The sequence below is a fragment of the Bufo bufo genome, chromosome 5 (genome assembly GCF_905171765.1).
Source record: "Bufo bufo chromosome 5, aBufBuf1.1, whole genome shotgun sequence".
Taxonomy (NCBI): Eukaryota; Metazoa; Chordata; class Amphibia; order Anura; family Bufonidae; genus Bufo; species Bufo bufo.
The window spans coordinates 558,832,966-558,852,351 of NC_053393.1; the positions used below are offsets into that span (position 1 = coordinate 558,832,966).

The window sequence follows — 19,386 nt, forward strand, 5'->3', positions numbered from 1 at the left end:
AAATACCAATGTCCTGGAATTCTCTGTCTGTAAAGTCTGAGTCCAGTCTCTGTGTCTCCTGCAGAGAGATCCAGTCAGAGGACAACACCAGAGAGATGTCCGCGTCCTCTCCTTCCTCAGGACGGTCAGGTAATGGAGATGTCTCCTCCTCTGTAGGAGGACGCCTTGTTTTATCCAGTACTATTCTAGGTTTATACTGGTTTATACTGGTGTAATGAGCTGGAGATGGCGGGATTACAGCCAACCACAGACGCTCCATGTTCTCTGCTTCTTCCTACAAGTCTCTGGCTGTGGAGACCACTGGTGGGAATAAGGAACCAATGGGTTTATGTCCTTGAGAGGAACGAGTCCGGACGCGTCTGGTAGAAGCCGATCTCCTCCACGGAAACCACCTGCAGCATGTCCGGCCGTGCTGAGGATGCATGTGTACAAGGTTATTGGCTGTGAGCCGCCATCTAATATCCAGGTCCAGCCTCTGGGAGACCTGCAGCCATTAGGCTCAGACGAGGACTGTTGTCGGGTCATTTGTGGTTGTCATGATAATTAAAGGGGTTATTACATAACAAGTATCACAGTGCAGTGACTGGGGCATTTCTGATGAAGTTTTATTACTATGTACATGCAGTAATAATATTGGTAGTATTTTTATGTACAGTACATTTTCCTTCTGGTAGCGCCCCCTGCTGTTTCTTCTGTGACTAGGTTTCTGGTCCACCTTCTCCTGCATTCAGGGATGGACACATGCTCAGTATCTTCTCTGCTCCCTCCTCCTGTCAGTGCCGGTGCAGTCATCTCGTGGAGAAGCAGTGCAGACTCCTTTCATTCATCCCTACTTGTATATTCATGGAGGTATATAGCTGTATCTCTACACGGGGGGAGGGGCTTAGGAAGAGCTGGCTGCAGCGCACTCCTGGGAGATGCAGGTGCTTGATGGTCACATGGGATGAGCTGCTGCCCACCACAGAGAATGAAGAGACCAGAGCTGCAGAGGAGGGAGTAAAGAAGCTAAAAAGGATGAATATTAGGGGTTAATCAGGGTAGGGAAAGGGTTACACGGTGGAGATACAGTGGGGGTCATCAGGGGGGTGTAACTGAACCACAAATACAATCAGGGGAACCAGTGGCACAGGATCAGGGGTACAAACAAGGATACAATAAGGCAAGGGTTTGGGGGATCAGGGTGTCCAGTAACACGGCAAGGGTAAATCAGGGTCAAGGGTTATAAGGCAGGGCCCAAGGTGCACATCAGGGACACAAATATAGGGGTTACAGGACCAGGGGTGATACTTAGGCCTTATCCAGGTGGTCATCATGGAGCTCCTCTCTCCCATGCGTCTCTGAATCTAGTCTGGTTGCAAGAGAAGGCACCTCTGTCCGGTTTGGGGTTTTATAGCCCAAAAGCAACCCCCTCCTCCTTCCTCAGGCATGTGACATCATAGTGTGCCTTAGTCCCCCCTCCTAGTCCCAAAAATGCTGGGAGTAATGGGCATGGCCATGGGGCAGAGGTGTGGAAAAACAGGTTATGATGTCTCTGGTTAGAAGGCCCTCTCACGAACGGTGCCAGAGAGTCTGATTGTAAGGGGCCTGAACAAAAGGGGACTAGATGCTAATCAGCTGTTATCCTACAGGCTATCAGCACAAGTTTTTCTCTAAACAACTCTGTTGATAACAGTTGGAATTGCATATATATATATCCACAGATGCTTGGGGCACATCTATAAACACATACAAAACCGGGGTATGAATGGGCAGCAATAAGCCCACATACATACTGTCATGCTGACATAAGTGTATATACATAGACACGTGTGCAAATACATACACACATATCTATATATACACACACCCTCGCATATATCTGGGGCATCACATACAGGGGACATGCATATGTCCCCACTTGCCATACAGGGCCAATATATACACGGTCATACAGGAAATATATACTAACTATAAGGGGGCACATCTATATATAAGGGGGATTATAAGAGGGCACAGCTTCCAGGGACCACATATTTCCCACAAGGGCCACCATGAGCCCCTGGGGATCACCATGGGCAGACGTGCGCAGATGCTGGGCACATCTGCGCACATCGTCCCATGATGCTGTGGTTAATGTATGCAGATATATACCATACATGACCGCACGTGTTTGCAGGCATGCATGGATATATGCATACGTCTCAACCGTTCCTCAACACCCATAAATGCTTTATAGGTAATAAAACAGGAGGAGACCTTCCTGGGGAAGCCTCGCTGTGCGCAGGCAAGCATATCCAGCTGAAAAGTGCTGAGAAGAATACATGTGGCGGCAGGATGTCCTGCACATATCGCTGAGCTGTTAGTGCCCCTCGGACCACTACTAGGGGTCACTGACTGTTGTAAGCGATGGCTCCCACCATCATCACACCAGCAGTTAGGGCAGTATGTCGCTCCATAGCAAAGGATTGAAGCGCTCACCAGGAGACCTCCATACTGGAACCCAAAGAGGACCTAGAATTGTCACTAAAGACGATACAGTTCCAGTCTGTAGTAGTCCAGGTTTCCCAATCAGGACATCCCTGCAAACGAAGATTACAGTAGCTGACTGTCAATGACAGGACACATAATGGACGCCATGATGTCAGATTTCCTTCTGCTGAATGTCTGAAAAAGGTCTGGGCAGAGACGGGGGTGTAATTAAGGGGCCACCTGTGTCTAGGTGGTGGACAACAAAACTATGGGAGCTGCTCATTCTTGTCGGTGGATCACACGATCCTCTCTACTGGTAGTCTGTCTGGGCTGTCCGGAGCTTGGTAACTCTACCTGCACTAACATAACCACTGCGCCCAACATTTCCTAAAAGTCAGAACAGCCTAGATCAGTGGTGGCGAACCTATGGTGCTGGTTCCAGGGGCGGCACTCAGAGCCCTCTCTGTGGGCACCCTCTGCCCAGTGACTTTTCAAAAACCTGGTAGTAGAGATCCTGGCCTTCCTCAGAGAAAGAAATATCATCATAGTTCCATCGTTTGGACAATTTTCTCTTGATGTCAGAATCCACTCCAATTCTCCAAAGTACCTATAAATTGTGGATTTTTGGAGAATTGTTGGATCGTGAACATCAAGAAATTAGATTTCTCTCCAGACGCCAGGAAGATTTTTCTTGACAAACACTCATTTCTGCCAATTCTCAAATATGAGATGATACAGGGGAAAATATCAGTCTTCTGGAGAAAGAGCCACTGCTTATTATAGGAATCTATGAACATCTTGGGGTTAATGACCTTCTGCATCTCCACAGTTCTTTGGAGCCAGTTTCACATCTGTTCTCTCCAGAAATTGATTCTTATTGCCTCAACCAAACAATTCTTCTTCCCAGAGTGAGAGCAAATCCTCAGGCTTTTATTTGTGCTGTTTATCCAGCACCATAGGGTAATACCGTAGAGAAATGGTTCCAGTACAAGGCTCACCTTTAGTGGTTGTGCTACCTGTAGGCACAACTCTAGTAGAAGCTCATCAAGATGTACAGTCGTGGCCAAAAGTTTTGAGAATGACAAAAATATTAGTTTTCAAAAAGTTTGCTGCTAAACTGCTTTTAGATCTTTGTTTCAGTTGTTTCTGTGATGCAGTGAAATATAATTACACGCACTTCATACGTTTCAAAGGCTTTTATCGACAATTACATGACATTTATGCAAAGAGTCAGTATTTGCAGTGTTGGCCCTTCTTTTTCAGGACCTCTGCAATCCGACTGCGCATGCTCTCAATCAACTTCTGGGCCAATTCCTGACTGATAGCAACCCATTCTTTCATAATCACTTATTGGAGTTTGTCAGAATTCGTGGGTTTTTGTTTGTCCACCCGCCTCTTGAGGATTGACCACAAGTTCTCAATGGGATTAAGATCTGGGGAGTTTCCAGGTCATGGACCCAAAATGTCAACGTTTTGGTCCCCGAGCCACTTAGTTATCACTTTTGCCTTATGGCACGGTGCTCCATCGTGCTGGAAAATGCATTGTTCTTCACCAAACTGTTGTTGGATTGTTGGAAGAAGTTGCTGTTGAAGGGTGTTTTGGTACCATTCTTTATTCATGGCTGTGTTTTTGGTCAAAATTGTCAGTGAGCCCACTCCCTTGGATGAGAAGCAACCCCACACATGAATGGTCTCAGGACACAGGACTGATGGTAGCGCTCACCTTTTCTTCTCCGGACAAGCCTTTTTCCAGATGCCCCAAACAATCGTAAAGAGGCTTCATCGGAGAATATGACTTTGCCCCAGTCCTCAGCAGTCCATTCACCATACTTTCTGCAGAAGATCAATCTGTCCCTGATGGTTTTTTTTTTAGAGAAGTGGCTTCTTTGCTGCCCTTCTTGACACCAGGCCATCTTTCAAAAGTCTTCCTCACTGTGCGTGCAGATGCGCTCACATCTGCCTGCTGCCATTCCTGAGCAAGCTCTGCACTGGTGGCACTCCGATCCCGCAGCTGAATCCTCTTTAGGAGACGATCCTGGCGCTTGCTGGACTTTCTTGGACGCCCTGAAGCCTTCTTAACAAGAATTGAACCTCTTTCCTTGAAGTTCTTGATGATCCTATAAATTGTTGATTGAGGTGCAATCTTAGTAGCCACAATATCCTTGCCTGTGAAGCCATTTTTATGCAACGCAATGATGGCTGCACACGTTTCTTTGCAGCTCACCATGGTTAACAATGGAAGAACAATGATTTCAAGCATCACCCTCCTTTTAACATGTCAAGTCTGCCATTTTAACCCAATCAGCCTGACATAATGATCTCCAGCCTTGTGCTCGTCAACATTCTCACCTGAGTTAACAAGACGATTACTGAAATGATCTCAGCAGGTCCTTTAATGACAGCAATGAAATGCAGTGGAAAGGTTTTTTGGGGATTTAGTTAATTTTCATGGAAAAGAAGGACTATGCAATTCATCTGATCACTCTTCATAACATTCTGGAGTATATGCAAATTGCTATTATAAAAACTTAAGCAGCAACTTTTCCAATTTCCAATATTTATGTAATTCTCAAAACTTTTGGCCACGACTGTATACTGGAATCCCAGTTAGTGGTGGACCTGCAGCCACGGAGGGAAATCTTCTTATCGGAGATACCTGGAGTCCCCAAGAAGTTGCGAATTTTGAAAGCGTAAAAGGATTTTTCCCACGGTGCAAAGGACCCAACCACGGTCCAAATGTTAATGGTAAGAAAGGATCTTTACGCAATAAAGTAAACCTGAAATAAAGATCTTTTCTTACCATTAACATCTGGACCGTGGTTGGCTTCTTTGTGCCATGGGAAAAATCCTTTTATCCAGAGTGAGAAGACAGGCTTTACTTTCGTGGACTTTCCCAGAAAACCTGTAATGAGGGATTCTTTGGAATGTAAGTCCCTATGGATACCAGCAAAAAGGGGTGAGGTGCTCAGGAATAGAATATGGGCCTAGCATGCTCATTTCCTCCTTTTCCTTTTATCCCGGCCGTCCTGAAGAATATATGGTTAAAACCAACCAGTGTCATTCCAGTTACTTAATTCTGTCCAAAGCACAGCTGGTTCCCGATCCTGAAGTATTTATTTCTGGAAGACCCAGAACCTCTTTATCTAAGATAAAATATTGTTCTTCTCCAGGGCCCTCTTCTGTATCGAAAGGTCCAGATGCAGAAATCCTGAAAGCTTGAATCCTGAGAGGGAAATCCTGAAAATTCAGGGATTGTCAAACAGAGTAACATCTACCTTACAGCATTACAGCAGAGTCCCAAGGAAGTTTCCTCACCAGTTTACAGGGAAGTTTGAAAGAGATTTTGCTCCTGCTACGAATCTGTTCGGTTCCTTTTTAGGCTACTTTTACATTAGCGGCAGGCTGTTCCGGCGGGTGAACAGCCTGTCGGATAGTCAGGACTTTGATTAGGGTTGCTCTCGGAGGTGTCCTGCTCTTTCCCTTATTCCCTCACCCCTGTCCCTCCTATGCTCGGTGTGGTGCCCCCCCCCCCCCCTTCCCCACAAACACCGAAGTGTGACAGTATATGATAATGGCATTAGACCCAGGAGCCTAAAGGTACAGATCTCAGCCCTGGGTTGTTTTCTGGACCTTCCCCTTGCAGACTATAGATGGATCAAAATGTTCATTAAGGCTACATCCTGGATCAGACCGGCCCTAAAACAGTCCATTCCTCTTTGGGACCTAACTTAAGGGGTCTCTGCGATACTCTTGAGGAGTTGAGTTTGAGATTCTTGTCCCTTAAAACTGTTTTCCCAGATGCCATTACCTTGGCCCGTAGGGTCGGGAAATTACAGCCCCTTTGCATCGGTGAGTCTTATCTCAAAGATTTCAATAAGATCATAAAAGTGTATCCTGCCTTCCTCCCTAAAATTGCCTCAGCTTTTCACCTTAAACAAGAGATGTTTTTTCCATTTTTTCAATGCATCCCCTCACAACGGTGATTCCACATCTTAGATGTCAAAAGATTAATAGGAAATATTTAGATGCCTTGAGATCCTGGAGATAAGATCCAAATCTGTTCATACAGTTCTCAGGAAGGAACAAGGAGAAGAAGGTCTCAGAGAACACCATGGCGAGGTGGCTGAAGACTGCAATCCAATAATTCTGTAATTCGCAAATAGTTCCTGGTCCAGATAGAATTAAAGCCAATCACACCAGGGCCTTTTTAGTTCCATGGGCAGAAAGAGCAGAGGCATATAGGGGTGAACCGAAATGAAAATTCTGGTCCGAAACCAAAACCGAAAATTCAGAATGCCCTTGACCGAAAACCGAAACCGAAACTGCCTTTTTGCCCAAATACTTTTAAAATACTTTTTTTTTTAATGATTTTATTAATAATTCTTTTTCATGAATTTAATAAATCATATTACCGTATTTTTCGCCCTATAAGACGCACCGGCCCATAAGACGCACCTAGGTTTTTGGGGAGGAAAATAAGAAAAAAAATATTTTTAACCAAAAGGTGTGCTGTGTGTTTGGTGGGTTTGGAACTAATGGTGGTCTGTGGATGGCACTATTACTGGGGATCTGTGGATGACAGACACTGTTATGGGGGGGATCTGTGGATGACAGACACTGTTATGGGGGGATCTGTGGATGACGGACACTGTTATGGGGGGGATCTGTGGATGACGGACACTGTTATGGGGGGGATCTGTGGATGACGGACACTGGTATGGGGGGGATCTGTGGATGACGGACACTGTTATGGGGGGGATCTGTGGATGACGGACACTGTTATGGGGGGGGATCTGTGGATGACGGACACTGTTATGGGGGGGGATCTGTGGATGACGGACACTGTTATGGGGGGGATCTGTGGATGACGGACACTGTTATGGGGGGGATCTGTGGATGACGGACACTGTTATGGGGGGGATCTGTGGATGACGGACACTGTTATGGGGGGGATCTGTGGATGACGGACACTGTTATGGGGGGGATCTGTGGATGATGGACACTGTTATGGGGGGATCTGTGGATGACGGACACTGTTATGGGGGGGATCTGTGGATGACTGACACTGTTACAGGGGGGGGGGGGATCTGTGGCTGGCACTGTTACAGGAGGGGATCTGCGGATGGCACTGTTATGGGCTGGGGGGATCTGTGGGTGGCACTGTTATATATGTGCCATCCACAGACCCCCCCCCAGCCCATAACAGTGCCATCCACAGACCCCCCCCAGCCCATAACAGTGACATCCACAGACCCCCCCCAGCCCATAACAGTGACATCCACAGACCCCCACAGCCCATAACTGTGCCATCCACAGATCGCCCCCCCCTCCCCCCCGCCGCCAGTATACAAATATAAGATGTTATATTCATTTATTGGTTATTAAACATGCCCCCTCAGTCCTATTACTACCTTACATCCTAATCGCTTCTGTAGAATTCAGGCAGCCCAAGCCGGGCGGCCGGCGCGTCTCTCACTGACGTCACTTGCCTGCGCCGCCGGCTTCATTCAGGCACATGACAAGAGTTACGCTGCCGCCCGCCTGGCCTGCCTGAATTCTATATTCTAACCAATAAATGAATATGACATCTTATATTAGTATACCGGAGCGGCGGGGCGGGGCTATACTACACTGACTGCACCGCCCCGCCGCTATTGCCAGCCCCCAGATCCTCCTCCCAGTCCCTCCCCGAGTCCCCGCTCGCTCCTACATCTCAGCTTGCGATGTAAAACAGCAAGCATTCGCCCCATAAGACGCAGGGGCATTTCTCCCCCATTTTGGGGGAAGAAAAAGTGCGTCTTATGGGGCGAAAAATACGGTACTTGGTGGGTGACAAATCCCACAAATCCCAAACCCCATATTTTCTGCCGATATGTACCAATATCGGCCGAAATGGATTAGGCCCATTTTCGGCCGATATTTTCGGCCGCCGGAATTTCGGTGCACCCCTAGCATCTACTGATCAGATCTGCAGAGCAGCGCCTCGGGCAAGCGTTATTACAGACTGGACATCTAATACAATCAGGAGTTAACCCTTGAGAGATTTGACCCAGACTCCCTTCTCCCCCAACCACATGCTTATCTGGTATCGCTCCATGTGGTGTCATTGGTAATGAGTAAATACATTTTTAGTTGCATCCATCCTGGTGTAGTATTTCAGAAAACACTGGAGGGAGATGGTGAGAGGAGCCCTGTAACCTCTCTGTGGTCCTGTCCCTGCAAAAGAGTTTATCCAGCTCAATTATTTAACAGATCCCTTCGGAGTGGCTGGATTCATACTTACCTGACCCCTGCTGGTGGTTTCCAGCTCCATCGATACATGGGCACCTCTGCAGATCCTGGGTCTCTGAGAATCAACATCCAGTTGACAGGGCAGGGGAGCACCTGCCACCCATGCAGTACGTCACTCAGTCATGTGCCACATTGGTCACAGGTCACCGCTGCTGCCAGTCCTTGGCTGCAGCAGTTGCTTCCAACCCTCCCCCAACTATCTCCACCCCCGCCCCCCTGTCAACAGTGTGTTGATTTCCACAGACACAGCACCTGCAGAGTCGACAGTGGAGCAATGAAGCCAGAACACAGAGGCAGGGACCAAGTAAGTATGAACTCCACCGGGGGTCCGCCTCTCTGAAGGGGTCTATTACACAAGTTCAAAGTTGGATAACTCTTTTAATGATCTTTTGTAGGCATCTAAAACATTCCACTCAACTTGTCCGACTGTCCTGTAATTCACAATATTTGTTTCACACATTTTGAATCAGGATGAAGATCTGAACAATATTAATGCTACAGAGACAGATGTGAGGGGCGATGAGGAATACAAGGAGGAGATTCCTACAGAGACAGATGTGAGGGGCGATGAGGGATACAAGGAGGAGATTCCTACAGAGACAGATGTGAGAGGCGATGAGGAATACAAGGAGGAGATTCCTACAGAGACAGCTGTGAGGGGCGATGAGAAATACAAGGAGAAGATCCCTACAGAGACAGATGTGAGGGGTGATGAGGAATACAAGGAGGAGATCCCTACAGAGACAGATGTGAGGGGCGATGAGGAATACAAGGAGGAGATTCCTACAGAGACAGATGTGAGGGGCGATGAGGAATACAAGGAGGAGATCCCTACAGAGACAGCTGTGAGGGGCGATGAGAAATACAAGGAGAAGATCCCTACAGAGACAGATGTGAGGGGTGATGAGGAATACAAGGAGGAGATCCCTACAGAGACAGATGTGAGGGGCGACGAGGAATACAAGGAGGAGATTCCTACAGAGACCGATGTGAGGGGTGATGAGGAATACAAGGAGGAGATCCCTACAGAGACAGATGTGAGGGGCGATGAGGAATACAAGGAGGAGATTCCTACAGAGACAGATGTGAGGGGCGATGAGGAATACAAGGAGGAGATCCCTACAGAGACAGATGTGAGGGGCGATGAGGAATACAAGGAGGACATTCCTACAGAGACCGATGTGAGGGGCGATGAGGAATACAAGGAGGACATTCCTACAGAGACAGATGTGAGGAGCGATGAGGAATACAAGGAGGAGATCCCTACAGATAAGAGCCCAGGTGAGTAGTGACCACTAAATGAAGCAGAGATGAGTCTGTAACCATAATGACCCTGAATTGGACTTCCCCTATAGCAGGCGCCTTCCCCAGGTCCGAACAGTGTCCTCCAGTACTCAGATACCCCCAGGACTTACATTAAGACCAAACTGTGTAATACAAAGCACATATCACAGCACTAGCAGGTAAGAAGAAAGCCAGGAGATAGGAACTCATCAGTAGATGACTGCACCAGGATGGGGATGGTAATCAGACAATGGAACAGACGGATGATGGGGGTTATATGGTGAACAGATGATTGAACAGACAATATGTGGCACTGACTGGAGCTTTCCCTGAAACTTTCCCTAGATCTGTCCTTACATGCTGACCCTAATACCAGACATCACTGTCCCTTGAGACATTCCTATGAAAAATCCTAATCTCTAAGGGTCCATTCACACGTCCGTATAAATGTGTCTGCACCCGTTTCGCAATTCTGCGGAATGGGTGCAGACCCATTCATTCTTTATGTGGACGGAATGGAAGCCGAGAGCACACCATGTACTCAACGCATCCGCATTTCCGGAGCGCGGCCCTGAACTTACAGTCCGCAGCTCCGGAAAAAAATAGCACATGTCCTATTCTTGTCCGCAGCTGCAGACAAAAATATGCTGTTGCATGGGAGTGTCGGCCGGGTGTATTGCGGATCCGCAATACACCACGGACGTGTGAATGGACCCTAAAACTGACCCTAAAACAGACAACAGGAGGACACTAAGACCCAACCCAAACTGAGCAGAGCTGAACTAGAATCAAGGTAGGACAGACTGAAACATGGAACATCCCCTCCCCCCAACCACACACACAGACTACAAGAATCAGAGGAAAAGACTGGACCAACTATAAGAACAAAACTACACCGATGAGGAAAACTAGGAGAGATACTAGAAAATAAAAGGATTACTGGATTCGAAAGCACAGAGCTTACACTATAACCAGCAGCCCCCTGCAGAAACTAGGAATATTTACAGCGAGGCTAACCAGTCAGGAGCTCCTCTCCAACCAAGGTGAGCTACAGAAGAGGTCGGCTGAGCAAGAGATCAGCTACTGTATAATACATAGCAACTGCCCCAAACATACTAGTAGACAGGAGAAGATGAAGCCATAGGAGTGTTCCTGCTGATCCTAGCCCATTACACTAAGGTGGTAACGACTCCCTCAGGTCTGCGCTGTGACTCTCCAGGCCTTGCTCAGTAATATCAGGGGGACAGGTCTCTTCCATGAATCTCCTGGACGTGTCCTGGTGTCCCTCTGTGCAGCATTTCACAGGCCTCATGTCACATACACTCTGGACTGCACTGGATTCTGGTGTCCAAATTACGAATGTACAAGGTGTCAACACATGTCGTCCATACAGGCCCCGGGTACCTTCTGGCTTCATATGAAAAATTGTGATTATTGGGCTGCCATACCTCTAATAGGGGGTAGGTTTCCTGGCCCTCCTGACACCTCTGTTGCATACAATGACTTATTGTTATAATGCTAGAGTCAGTTATTGAATTTTTCAGTTGGCTTCTTCTTTCCTAAGGTTATTTCTGCCTTCAACAACTGGTGTATAGTCTGTTCAGGTTCTCACTTGAGTTAATCAAAATAGATTCATCTTGATGAACCTGTGTCCTCTCTTAAGGCAATGTAATTATGAGTTTCTCACACCGGTTCCTTTGCCATGGTTGATTTCTGAGATATAACACAAACTGGTCCCACATCACAGCATCAGTATTGGTTATGGACTTGGCCCCTTCTTATTCCTTCTGCTGTAACATTGCCATTAATTGTTGTATGCTGTTCATGGACTGGGGCAGCGTCTCCTCCTCCTTCTGACGCCGGGCAAATAATATTTTTCACAGTATTCGGTTTGATCACGGATGCCCAACTTGCTGCCCTCCAACTGTTGCAAAACTACAACTCCCAGCATGCCTGTATAGCCTACAGCTATTAGGGCATGCTGTGAGTTGTAGCTTTGCAACAGCTGGAGGGCCGCAGATTGAGCTTCCCCGTGTTAGATGATTGATCTCCAGGATGTGAGAAACCTGTGCATATGATTGCCTGACTCTTGCCTGTTGTAACAGCTCTGTTCTTCTTGTCTTACCCTTTTATGTACAGTCCTGGTCAAAAGTTTAAGACCACTTGAAAAATGGCAAAAAATCCTATTTAGCATGGCTGGATCTTAACAAGGTTCCAAGTAGAGCTTCAACATGCAACAAGAAGAAATGGGAGTGAGACAAAACATTTTTTGAGCATTCAGTTTAATGAAAACAACGAATAAACTGAAACCGGCTGTTTTTCAGCTGATCAAAAGTTTAGGACCACACCTCCAAAAAAAAACTAAACCCCCCCCCCCCCCCCCAAAACAGAAATCCAACTTCCAAATAGGAACTCAGTAATGAGTAGCTCCGCCGTTATTGTTTATCACTTCAAAAATTTGTTTCGGCATGCTTGATGCAAGCGTTTCCATGAGGTGAGTGGGAACATTTCTCCAAGTGGTGAAGACGGCCGCACGAAGGCCATCTACTGTCTGGAACTGTTGTCCATTTTTGTAAACTTCCCTTGCCATCCATCCCCAAAGGTCCTCAATTAGATTTAGATCAGGGGAACACGCAGGATGGGCCAATAGAGTGATGTTATTCTCCTGTAAGAAGTCCCTTGTCCTGCGGGCATTGTGTACTGTAGCGTTGTCCTGTTGAAAAACCCAGTCGTTACGACACAGACGAGGGCCCTCAGTCATGAGGAATGCTCTCTGCAACATCTGGACATAGCCAGCGGTCGTTTGACGCCCCTGCACTTCCTGAAGCTCCATTGTTCCACTGAAGGAAAAAGCACCCCAGACCATTATGGCGCCCCCTCCACTGTGGCGCGTAGAAAACATCTCAGGTGGGATTTGCTTGTCATGCCAGTAATGTTGGAAACCATCAGGACCATCAAGGTTACATTTTTTCTCATCAGAGAATAAAACGTTCTTCCACCTTTTGAATGTCCCATGTTTGGTGCTCTCTTGCAAAGTCCAAACGAGCAGTTATGTGGCGTTCAAGGAGACGAGGTCTTTGAAGATGTTTTTTGTTTTTGAAGCCCTTCAGTCTCAGATGCCGTCTGATGGTTATGGGGCTGCAGTCAGCACCAGTAAGGGCCTTAATTTTGGTCGAGGACCATCCAGTGTCTTGACGGACAGCCAATTGGATCCTCCGGCTCAGTGCTGATGACATTTTTTTGGGTCTTCCACTTTACTTTTTTGTTCCATAACCCTCAGGATCATTTAAGAAATTCCAAATGACTGTCTTACTGCGTCCCACCTCAGCAGCGATGGCGGCTGTGAGAGACCCTGCTTATGCAGCTCAACAACCCGACCACGTTCAAAAAGGGAGAGTTTTTTTGCCTTTGCCATCACAACGTGTGACTACCTGACAGAAAATGACAATGAATCCACATCTTTGAACAGATTTGACCTTTTAAAGGCATGTGGTCCTAAAATTTGGATCAGCTGAAAAACAGCCTGTTTCAGTTTAATCGTTATTTTCAATTAATTGAATGCTCAAAAAATGTTTTGTCTCACTCCCATTTCTTCTTGTTGCATGTTGAAGCTCTACTTGGAACCTTGTTAAGATCTGTCGGGTATTTATTTCATATAAGATATGAAATCATAAAAATTATGATTTCATATTTTTATGAAAAATTAAAAATAAAAAATTTAATTGGCGGACATATAAACGCCAGTTCTTTTATTGATGAGATCTAAAGTTAATTTGTGCAGATAATGAAACAGGGTGCAATTAATTATATAAAATATAATTTATTACAAATAAATACATGCAGTAAAAATGGCATACAAATGAATACAAGGATAATATCAAAATTGACCACAAGATGATGCTCCACCGTTTACACCGGGCTCACTTAATTTAGTACACCAAGTACAATATAATGTTATTCAAATTATTATCAAATTATTACCAATTAGTATACTGATTATCAAAATATTATAATGTAACAACAACAAAAACAATAGAAATGAATCTGTTGAAAATCCCTTATGCTCAATCAAAGAATATGGCAGTAAGAGACACCTTATAAATACGCCCGTTGGCCTAACTACGGATAATAATATCCGATCAGAGATCCCACTCTGATGGCAATATTACAGGAATTCTAATGATGTGCACGTTCATTAAAATTTCCCATAAAATTATTGTTTTAACACTATTGACCCACTAATAATGGGGTCTCAACTATATGCCAATTGGAGCGATTTATAATTACTGCAAATGAAATAGATTATACATTACCCCTGGCTTTGGGATAAAGAGCTTTTAGAATGGACCCAGCTTTCCAAGATTTAGATATGTCCCGTCCTGTAGTACGTTCCTGACGTGTGAAGTGATGCTGATGAATGAATCTTTGTAAAGTGTTCCTTTGTGAAGTTCTTGTGAAGTTTTTCTTTTTGTGAGGTTTGTGAAGTGTCCTGATCTCTTAAAACTGGATCAGATATCCCAATCCTTATCTATGCCCATCCCCTCTTGGATTAGGGATTACCAATTAGATAAGGTGGGTGTGACGTATGTTAAACATGGGGATGATGTCATCTAATTGACATTCCTTAGAAACTTCTGCCCATCTACCACTTGATGGCACTGTTGTATCATATAACAATTTTGAATATTTTAAGAATTAATACATGTATATTGTTTTATTACCACTTAAACTTTGCCCTTTCACACCTTAAATCAATTAGGAGGGACTCTTTCTGACACTTTGCTCAGACTGACTGGCGGTATCAGAAGTTTCCCTAATCCCTGAATTTATGGGGCAGATAAGGGTTCTTCTGGTTTGTGTATCTTAACTGTCTCAGCGATTGAGTGATGATATTTGAAATAACATCAGCTCCTCTAAAATAAACCCTATTTAAGAAAATTCAACTTAACATTCCTTATATCCACTAGAATATATCCTCTCAGTGAGATACAGATATATAAAGATACATTAATAATATTTGGTTATAATACATCAATATCACATAGTATATATGAATCATTAGCAAGTTCAAATGCTAAATAAATGCACACAGGAATATATATATATCTATATGTGAATATATGAATAGATATCTGTTCCACACCAGATGTGTTTTATGGACGTCTCTTATCAGATCATGGTTTAGCCATGAAACGCCCATTGTTCCTCAGACAGACAAGTTTAGAGAAACCAGTGTAGATAAATCCATGTCTCTAAACAATAATAAAAGTATAGTCTTCTCTATATATTCACTTTTAACACATTGAACTTGCTATGAACCCATCTTGGTTTTTTCCAGGTTCATGCTGATCACATGCTGTTAAAGGCAATGATCATCCACATTGAATATAGTATCATCAGATACATTGTACACCTATGAAAATGCACAACAGATCCAACAATGTAAAATGATTTTTTGCCATTTTTCAAGTGGTCTTAAACATTTGATCAGGACTGTACTTAGGGCCATTATGTTTTTAGGTGTGGGGTCACATGACACAATTGGACAGCCTCTCGTCAGTTATGAATTTTGATAGCTGCCTTCAATAATTTTCAAAAATAATTAAAAAAATGTTTTGTTCTTGGTAGATGACTGTACTGGGAGCTTGGAGAAACATCTCATATCTACATATTATAATGCAGATGATCCATGTGTCATATCAGATACATATGAAGAGCGTGCCATTATCCCAGATGTACCCTCAGACCTTCACAGCAAAAATCTATCATCTCATCCTTTAAAACAAGTCCAATCTTCTAATTCATCACATACTCTTAATCAGAATGAAACTCGCAGAAGATGTTCTGGAACCCAAAGAGCTCAGAAAAAGCCGTATTCATGCTCAGAATGTGGCAAATGTTTTACTTGGAAATCAGGCCTTCTTCAACATCAAAGACATCACACAGGTGAGAAGCTGTATTCCTGTTCAGACTGTGGGAAACGTTTTATTAACAAATCACATCTTCAAAACCATCAGAGAATTCACACAGGAGAGAAGCCGTTTTCATGTTCAGAATGTGCGAAATCCTTTACTAAAAAGTCAGTTCTTCTACATCAAAGAAGTCACACAGGAGAGAAACCGTATTCATGTTCAGAATGTGGAAAATCTTTTACTCAGAAATCACGTCTTCATAACCACCAGAGACTTCACACAGGGGACAAGATGTATTCATGTTCAGAATGTAGGAAATCTTTTACTGAGAAATCATCTCTTAAGAGCCATCAGAAAATTCACACAGGAGATAAGCCATTTTCTTGCTCAGAATGTGGAAAATGTTTTACTAGAAAAACACATCTTGAAAAACATCAGAGAATTCACACAGGAGAGAAGCCGTTTTCATGTTCAGAATGTGGAAAATGTTTTACTAGAAAAACACATCTTAAAAGCCATCAGAGAATTCACACAGGAGAGAAGCAGTTTTCATGTTCAGAATGTGGAAAATGTTTTACTAGAAAAACACATCTTAAAAACCATCAGAAAATTCACACAGGAGAGAAGCCGTTTTCATGTTCAGAATGTGGCAAATCTTTTACTCAGAAATTCCATCTTCAGAGCCACCAGAGAATTCACACAGGGGACAAGCCGTATTCATGTTCAGAATGTAGGAAAACTTTTACTGAGAAATCATCTCTTAAGAGCCATCAGAAAATTCACACAGGAGAGAAGCCGTTTTCGTGTTCAGAATGTGCAAAATGCTTTACTAGAAAGTCAATTCTTCTTCTACATCAAAGAAGTCACACAGGAGAGAAGCCATATTCATGTTCAGAATGTGGCAAATGTTATGCTGAGAAATCAAATCTAGATAGACATCGGAGAAGTCACACAGAAGAGAAGCCGTATTCATGTTCAGAATGTGGAAAATGTTATACTCAGAAATCAAGTCTAGATAGACATCAGAGAAGTCACACAGAAGAGAAGCCGTATTCATGTTCAGAATGTGGAAAATGTTTTACTCGGAAATCATCTCTTGTTCAACATCAGAGAATTCACATCGGGAACAACCAATTCTGAATCCTTTCTGTAAAATATGCCATGAATTTCCATTTTTTTTCTTGCTATCATTTATAGCGAGAAGACTCAGCTTTGTTATAAAAATATTGCATATATATTGAAGCAGGAATTAAAAGAAAATATCAGTATATTCAGAAGTGTAGTTACAGCGGTTATAATTTTAGATCTTAAAGGGGTATTATCATCTTAATGATCACTGTTAAATCTGTTAATGATTTAATAGTTATCATTTTTCTAAATATATTTAATTAACAAATTCCCACCCCTTAGAAGAAAATAAACCTATACTTACCTGACTGTTGTCTTCCGTCTCCCCTGGTTACGGCCACCGCTCTTCTCAGGAATCGCGGTGGCCGCGCGTGCGCAGACGACTTCTTATCTTCGGCCGGCCGCATGCTGTACTGAGCGCGCACCCCGAGACCGCGCGTGCGCTATGGTGATTTCTTCCTGGCCAGTATAGTATACTTGCCAGGAAGAAGTCACCAGGGCGCATGCGCGGTCTCGGCGTGCGCGTTCAGTACAGCGCGCGGCCCGGCCGGGAGAAGACATCAATCAAGATGGAGCCCGCCCCCTGCTGAGTGCCGAAACCAGGAAGTGGACAGCGCGCCGGGAGCAGGTAAGTATTAAACAGAGTCATGAGAATACCCCTTTAAAGGGGTTGTGCAAGAATGAGGGGCTTTGGCAAACTCCCTCACTTTACTGGATCTGTAAAGGGAAGATTACTTACCTGCTTCCTGGTGCTGGCTCTCCGCTCCTCTTCCAACCTGCAATGCCCGGCTGGGCTCATCTGGTTTGACATTGCCACAGCCGACACTGGCCGCGGCAGAGACTGGATCCCCTTGTGTAATGTGACTATTTGCCATGACGTAAGGGAAACCTGTAACCATGATCGTCCATGAATTATATAATGGACATATTGGAAATATTTCAGAGGATAGGTCATCAGTTAAAAAAAATTCAGAAAACCCTTTTAACTACTTCAGTCTTGGGTTTACTACCTGGGTTATGAAGTTATAAACATTCCCAGACCCTTTGGACTCATTTACAGGAAATGGTAAGGGACATCTGGGGAATAATTATAACCTCAATCCCAGACTCTGTGCCCCCTTCACATTAGTAATAAAATACTCTGTGCCCCCTCCATCATAACAAAGACCTCTGCCCCCCTCCATAGTAATAGTCTTCTGTGCGCCTCCATAGTAGTAATGCCCGCTGTGCCCCCTCCATTGTAATGCCCTCTGTGCCCCCTTTGTATTAAAAAAAAAAAAAATCACAGTAACTACTCACCTTGTCCCGTTCCTGAAGCTCACATACCTCTCTTCCCTGCAGGCACAGATTGCGCTGCAGCACGGTGTGGGTGGAGATTATGCAGATTTCCGGGCTGCAGGCCCCACCCACACAGTCCAGCAGTGCAATCTGTGTCTGCAGGCTGAATGGTGGAGCAGGGAGAAGTCTTCCTTCTTCACCATTCTGTGCGATGCCGGCCTGAGGGAGGGGAGGAGCGCGGGGAGCTGATCGGTGAGTGACAGGACCCAGCTCCTTGCGCTCCAGCAATGAGCGCTTCTGTCTGTATTGATGGAAGCGCTCATTGCTTCTGGCACCCCCAGAGAGTCTGTAGAACAAATTTGTTCACACCGGGTTTTCTCTGCTGTGATAGGGTTCCCACCCCAGAGTGTAGTATAACAAAAATCACAGCAGTGAGAGGTATTCTTTGATTGCAATTTATTTTTGCAGGTAATATGCGACATTCATGTGAACGCGTTTTCGGCTGTATTAGCCTTCATCAGACACATTGCCGCTGAAGATTGAAGGAGAATGTGGAGGACACACAGGTGTAGATCAGGTGCTGTCAGCACCAGTGGTTTGAGGTGTGTGCCAAACCACTGGTGCTGACAGCACCTGATCTACACCTGTGTGTCCTCCACATTCTCCCTCAATCTTCAGTGGCAATGTGTCTGATGAAGGCTAATACAGCCGAAAACGCGTTCACATGAATGTCGCATATTACCTGCAAAAATAAATTGAAATCAAAGAATACCTCTCACTGCTGTGATTTTTGTTATACCCCCAGAGAGTCCGCACCCGGGGCGGACCCCCCCCCCCCCCCCCCCCTTAGTACGCCACTGAGTTTTATTGTTAATGAGGCTCTGTCAGCATGATCAACCGTATTAAACCAAGCAGAGTGGACGGCTTTTTGACAGAACAACAAACTTAGTCTTCGGTTCTTGCAATCAGTCAGCTGTAAATAGGTGCACACATTCTTCTGCTCAGTATGAAGAGAAGAAAGAAACAAAAAATGGTGTCAGGACTC

At 44.8% G+C, this 19,386-nt stretch overlaps 2 protein-coding genes across 18 annotated transcripts in view; one reads left to right on the plus strand and one right to left on the minus strand.

Annotated features, from left to right (window-relative positions):
• LOC121000837 (gastrula zinc finger protein XlCGF26.1-like) overlaps positions 1–19,386 on the minus strand; it is an 800,859-nt gene that overhangs the window by 399,348 nt on the left and 382,125 nt on the right. The window lies entirely within an intron of this gene.
• The window catches only part of LOC121000846 (gastrula zinc finger protein XlCGF17.1-like), a 137,752-nt gene that overhangs the window by 3,681 nt on the left and 114,685 nt on the right, over positions 1–19,386 (plus strand). For 4 of the 10 annotated variants that reach the window (XM_040431563.1, XM_040431566.1, XM_040431564.1 and 1 more), the window contains exons 4-5: positions 65–129; positions 15,652–17,218. The exons of 4 other annotated variants lie outside the window; for them this stretch is intronic. In XM_040431563.1, the coding sequence (XP_040287497.1) occupies positions 96–129; positions 15,652–17,075 (1,458 nt within the window). In that variant the 5' untranslated portion in view covers positions 65–95 and the 3' untranslated portion in view covers positions 17,076–17,218. Of the gene's footprint in view, positions 1–64; positions 130–15,651; positions 17,219–19,386 lie in introns of those variants that run through there. 2 more of the 10 variants (XM_040431568.1, XM_040431569.1) reach the window with 2 other exon arrangements.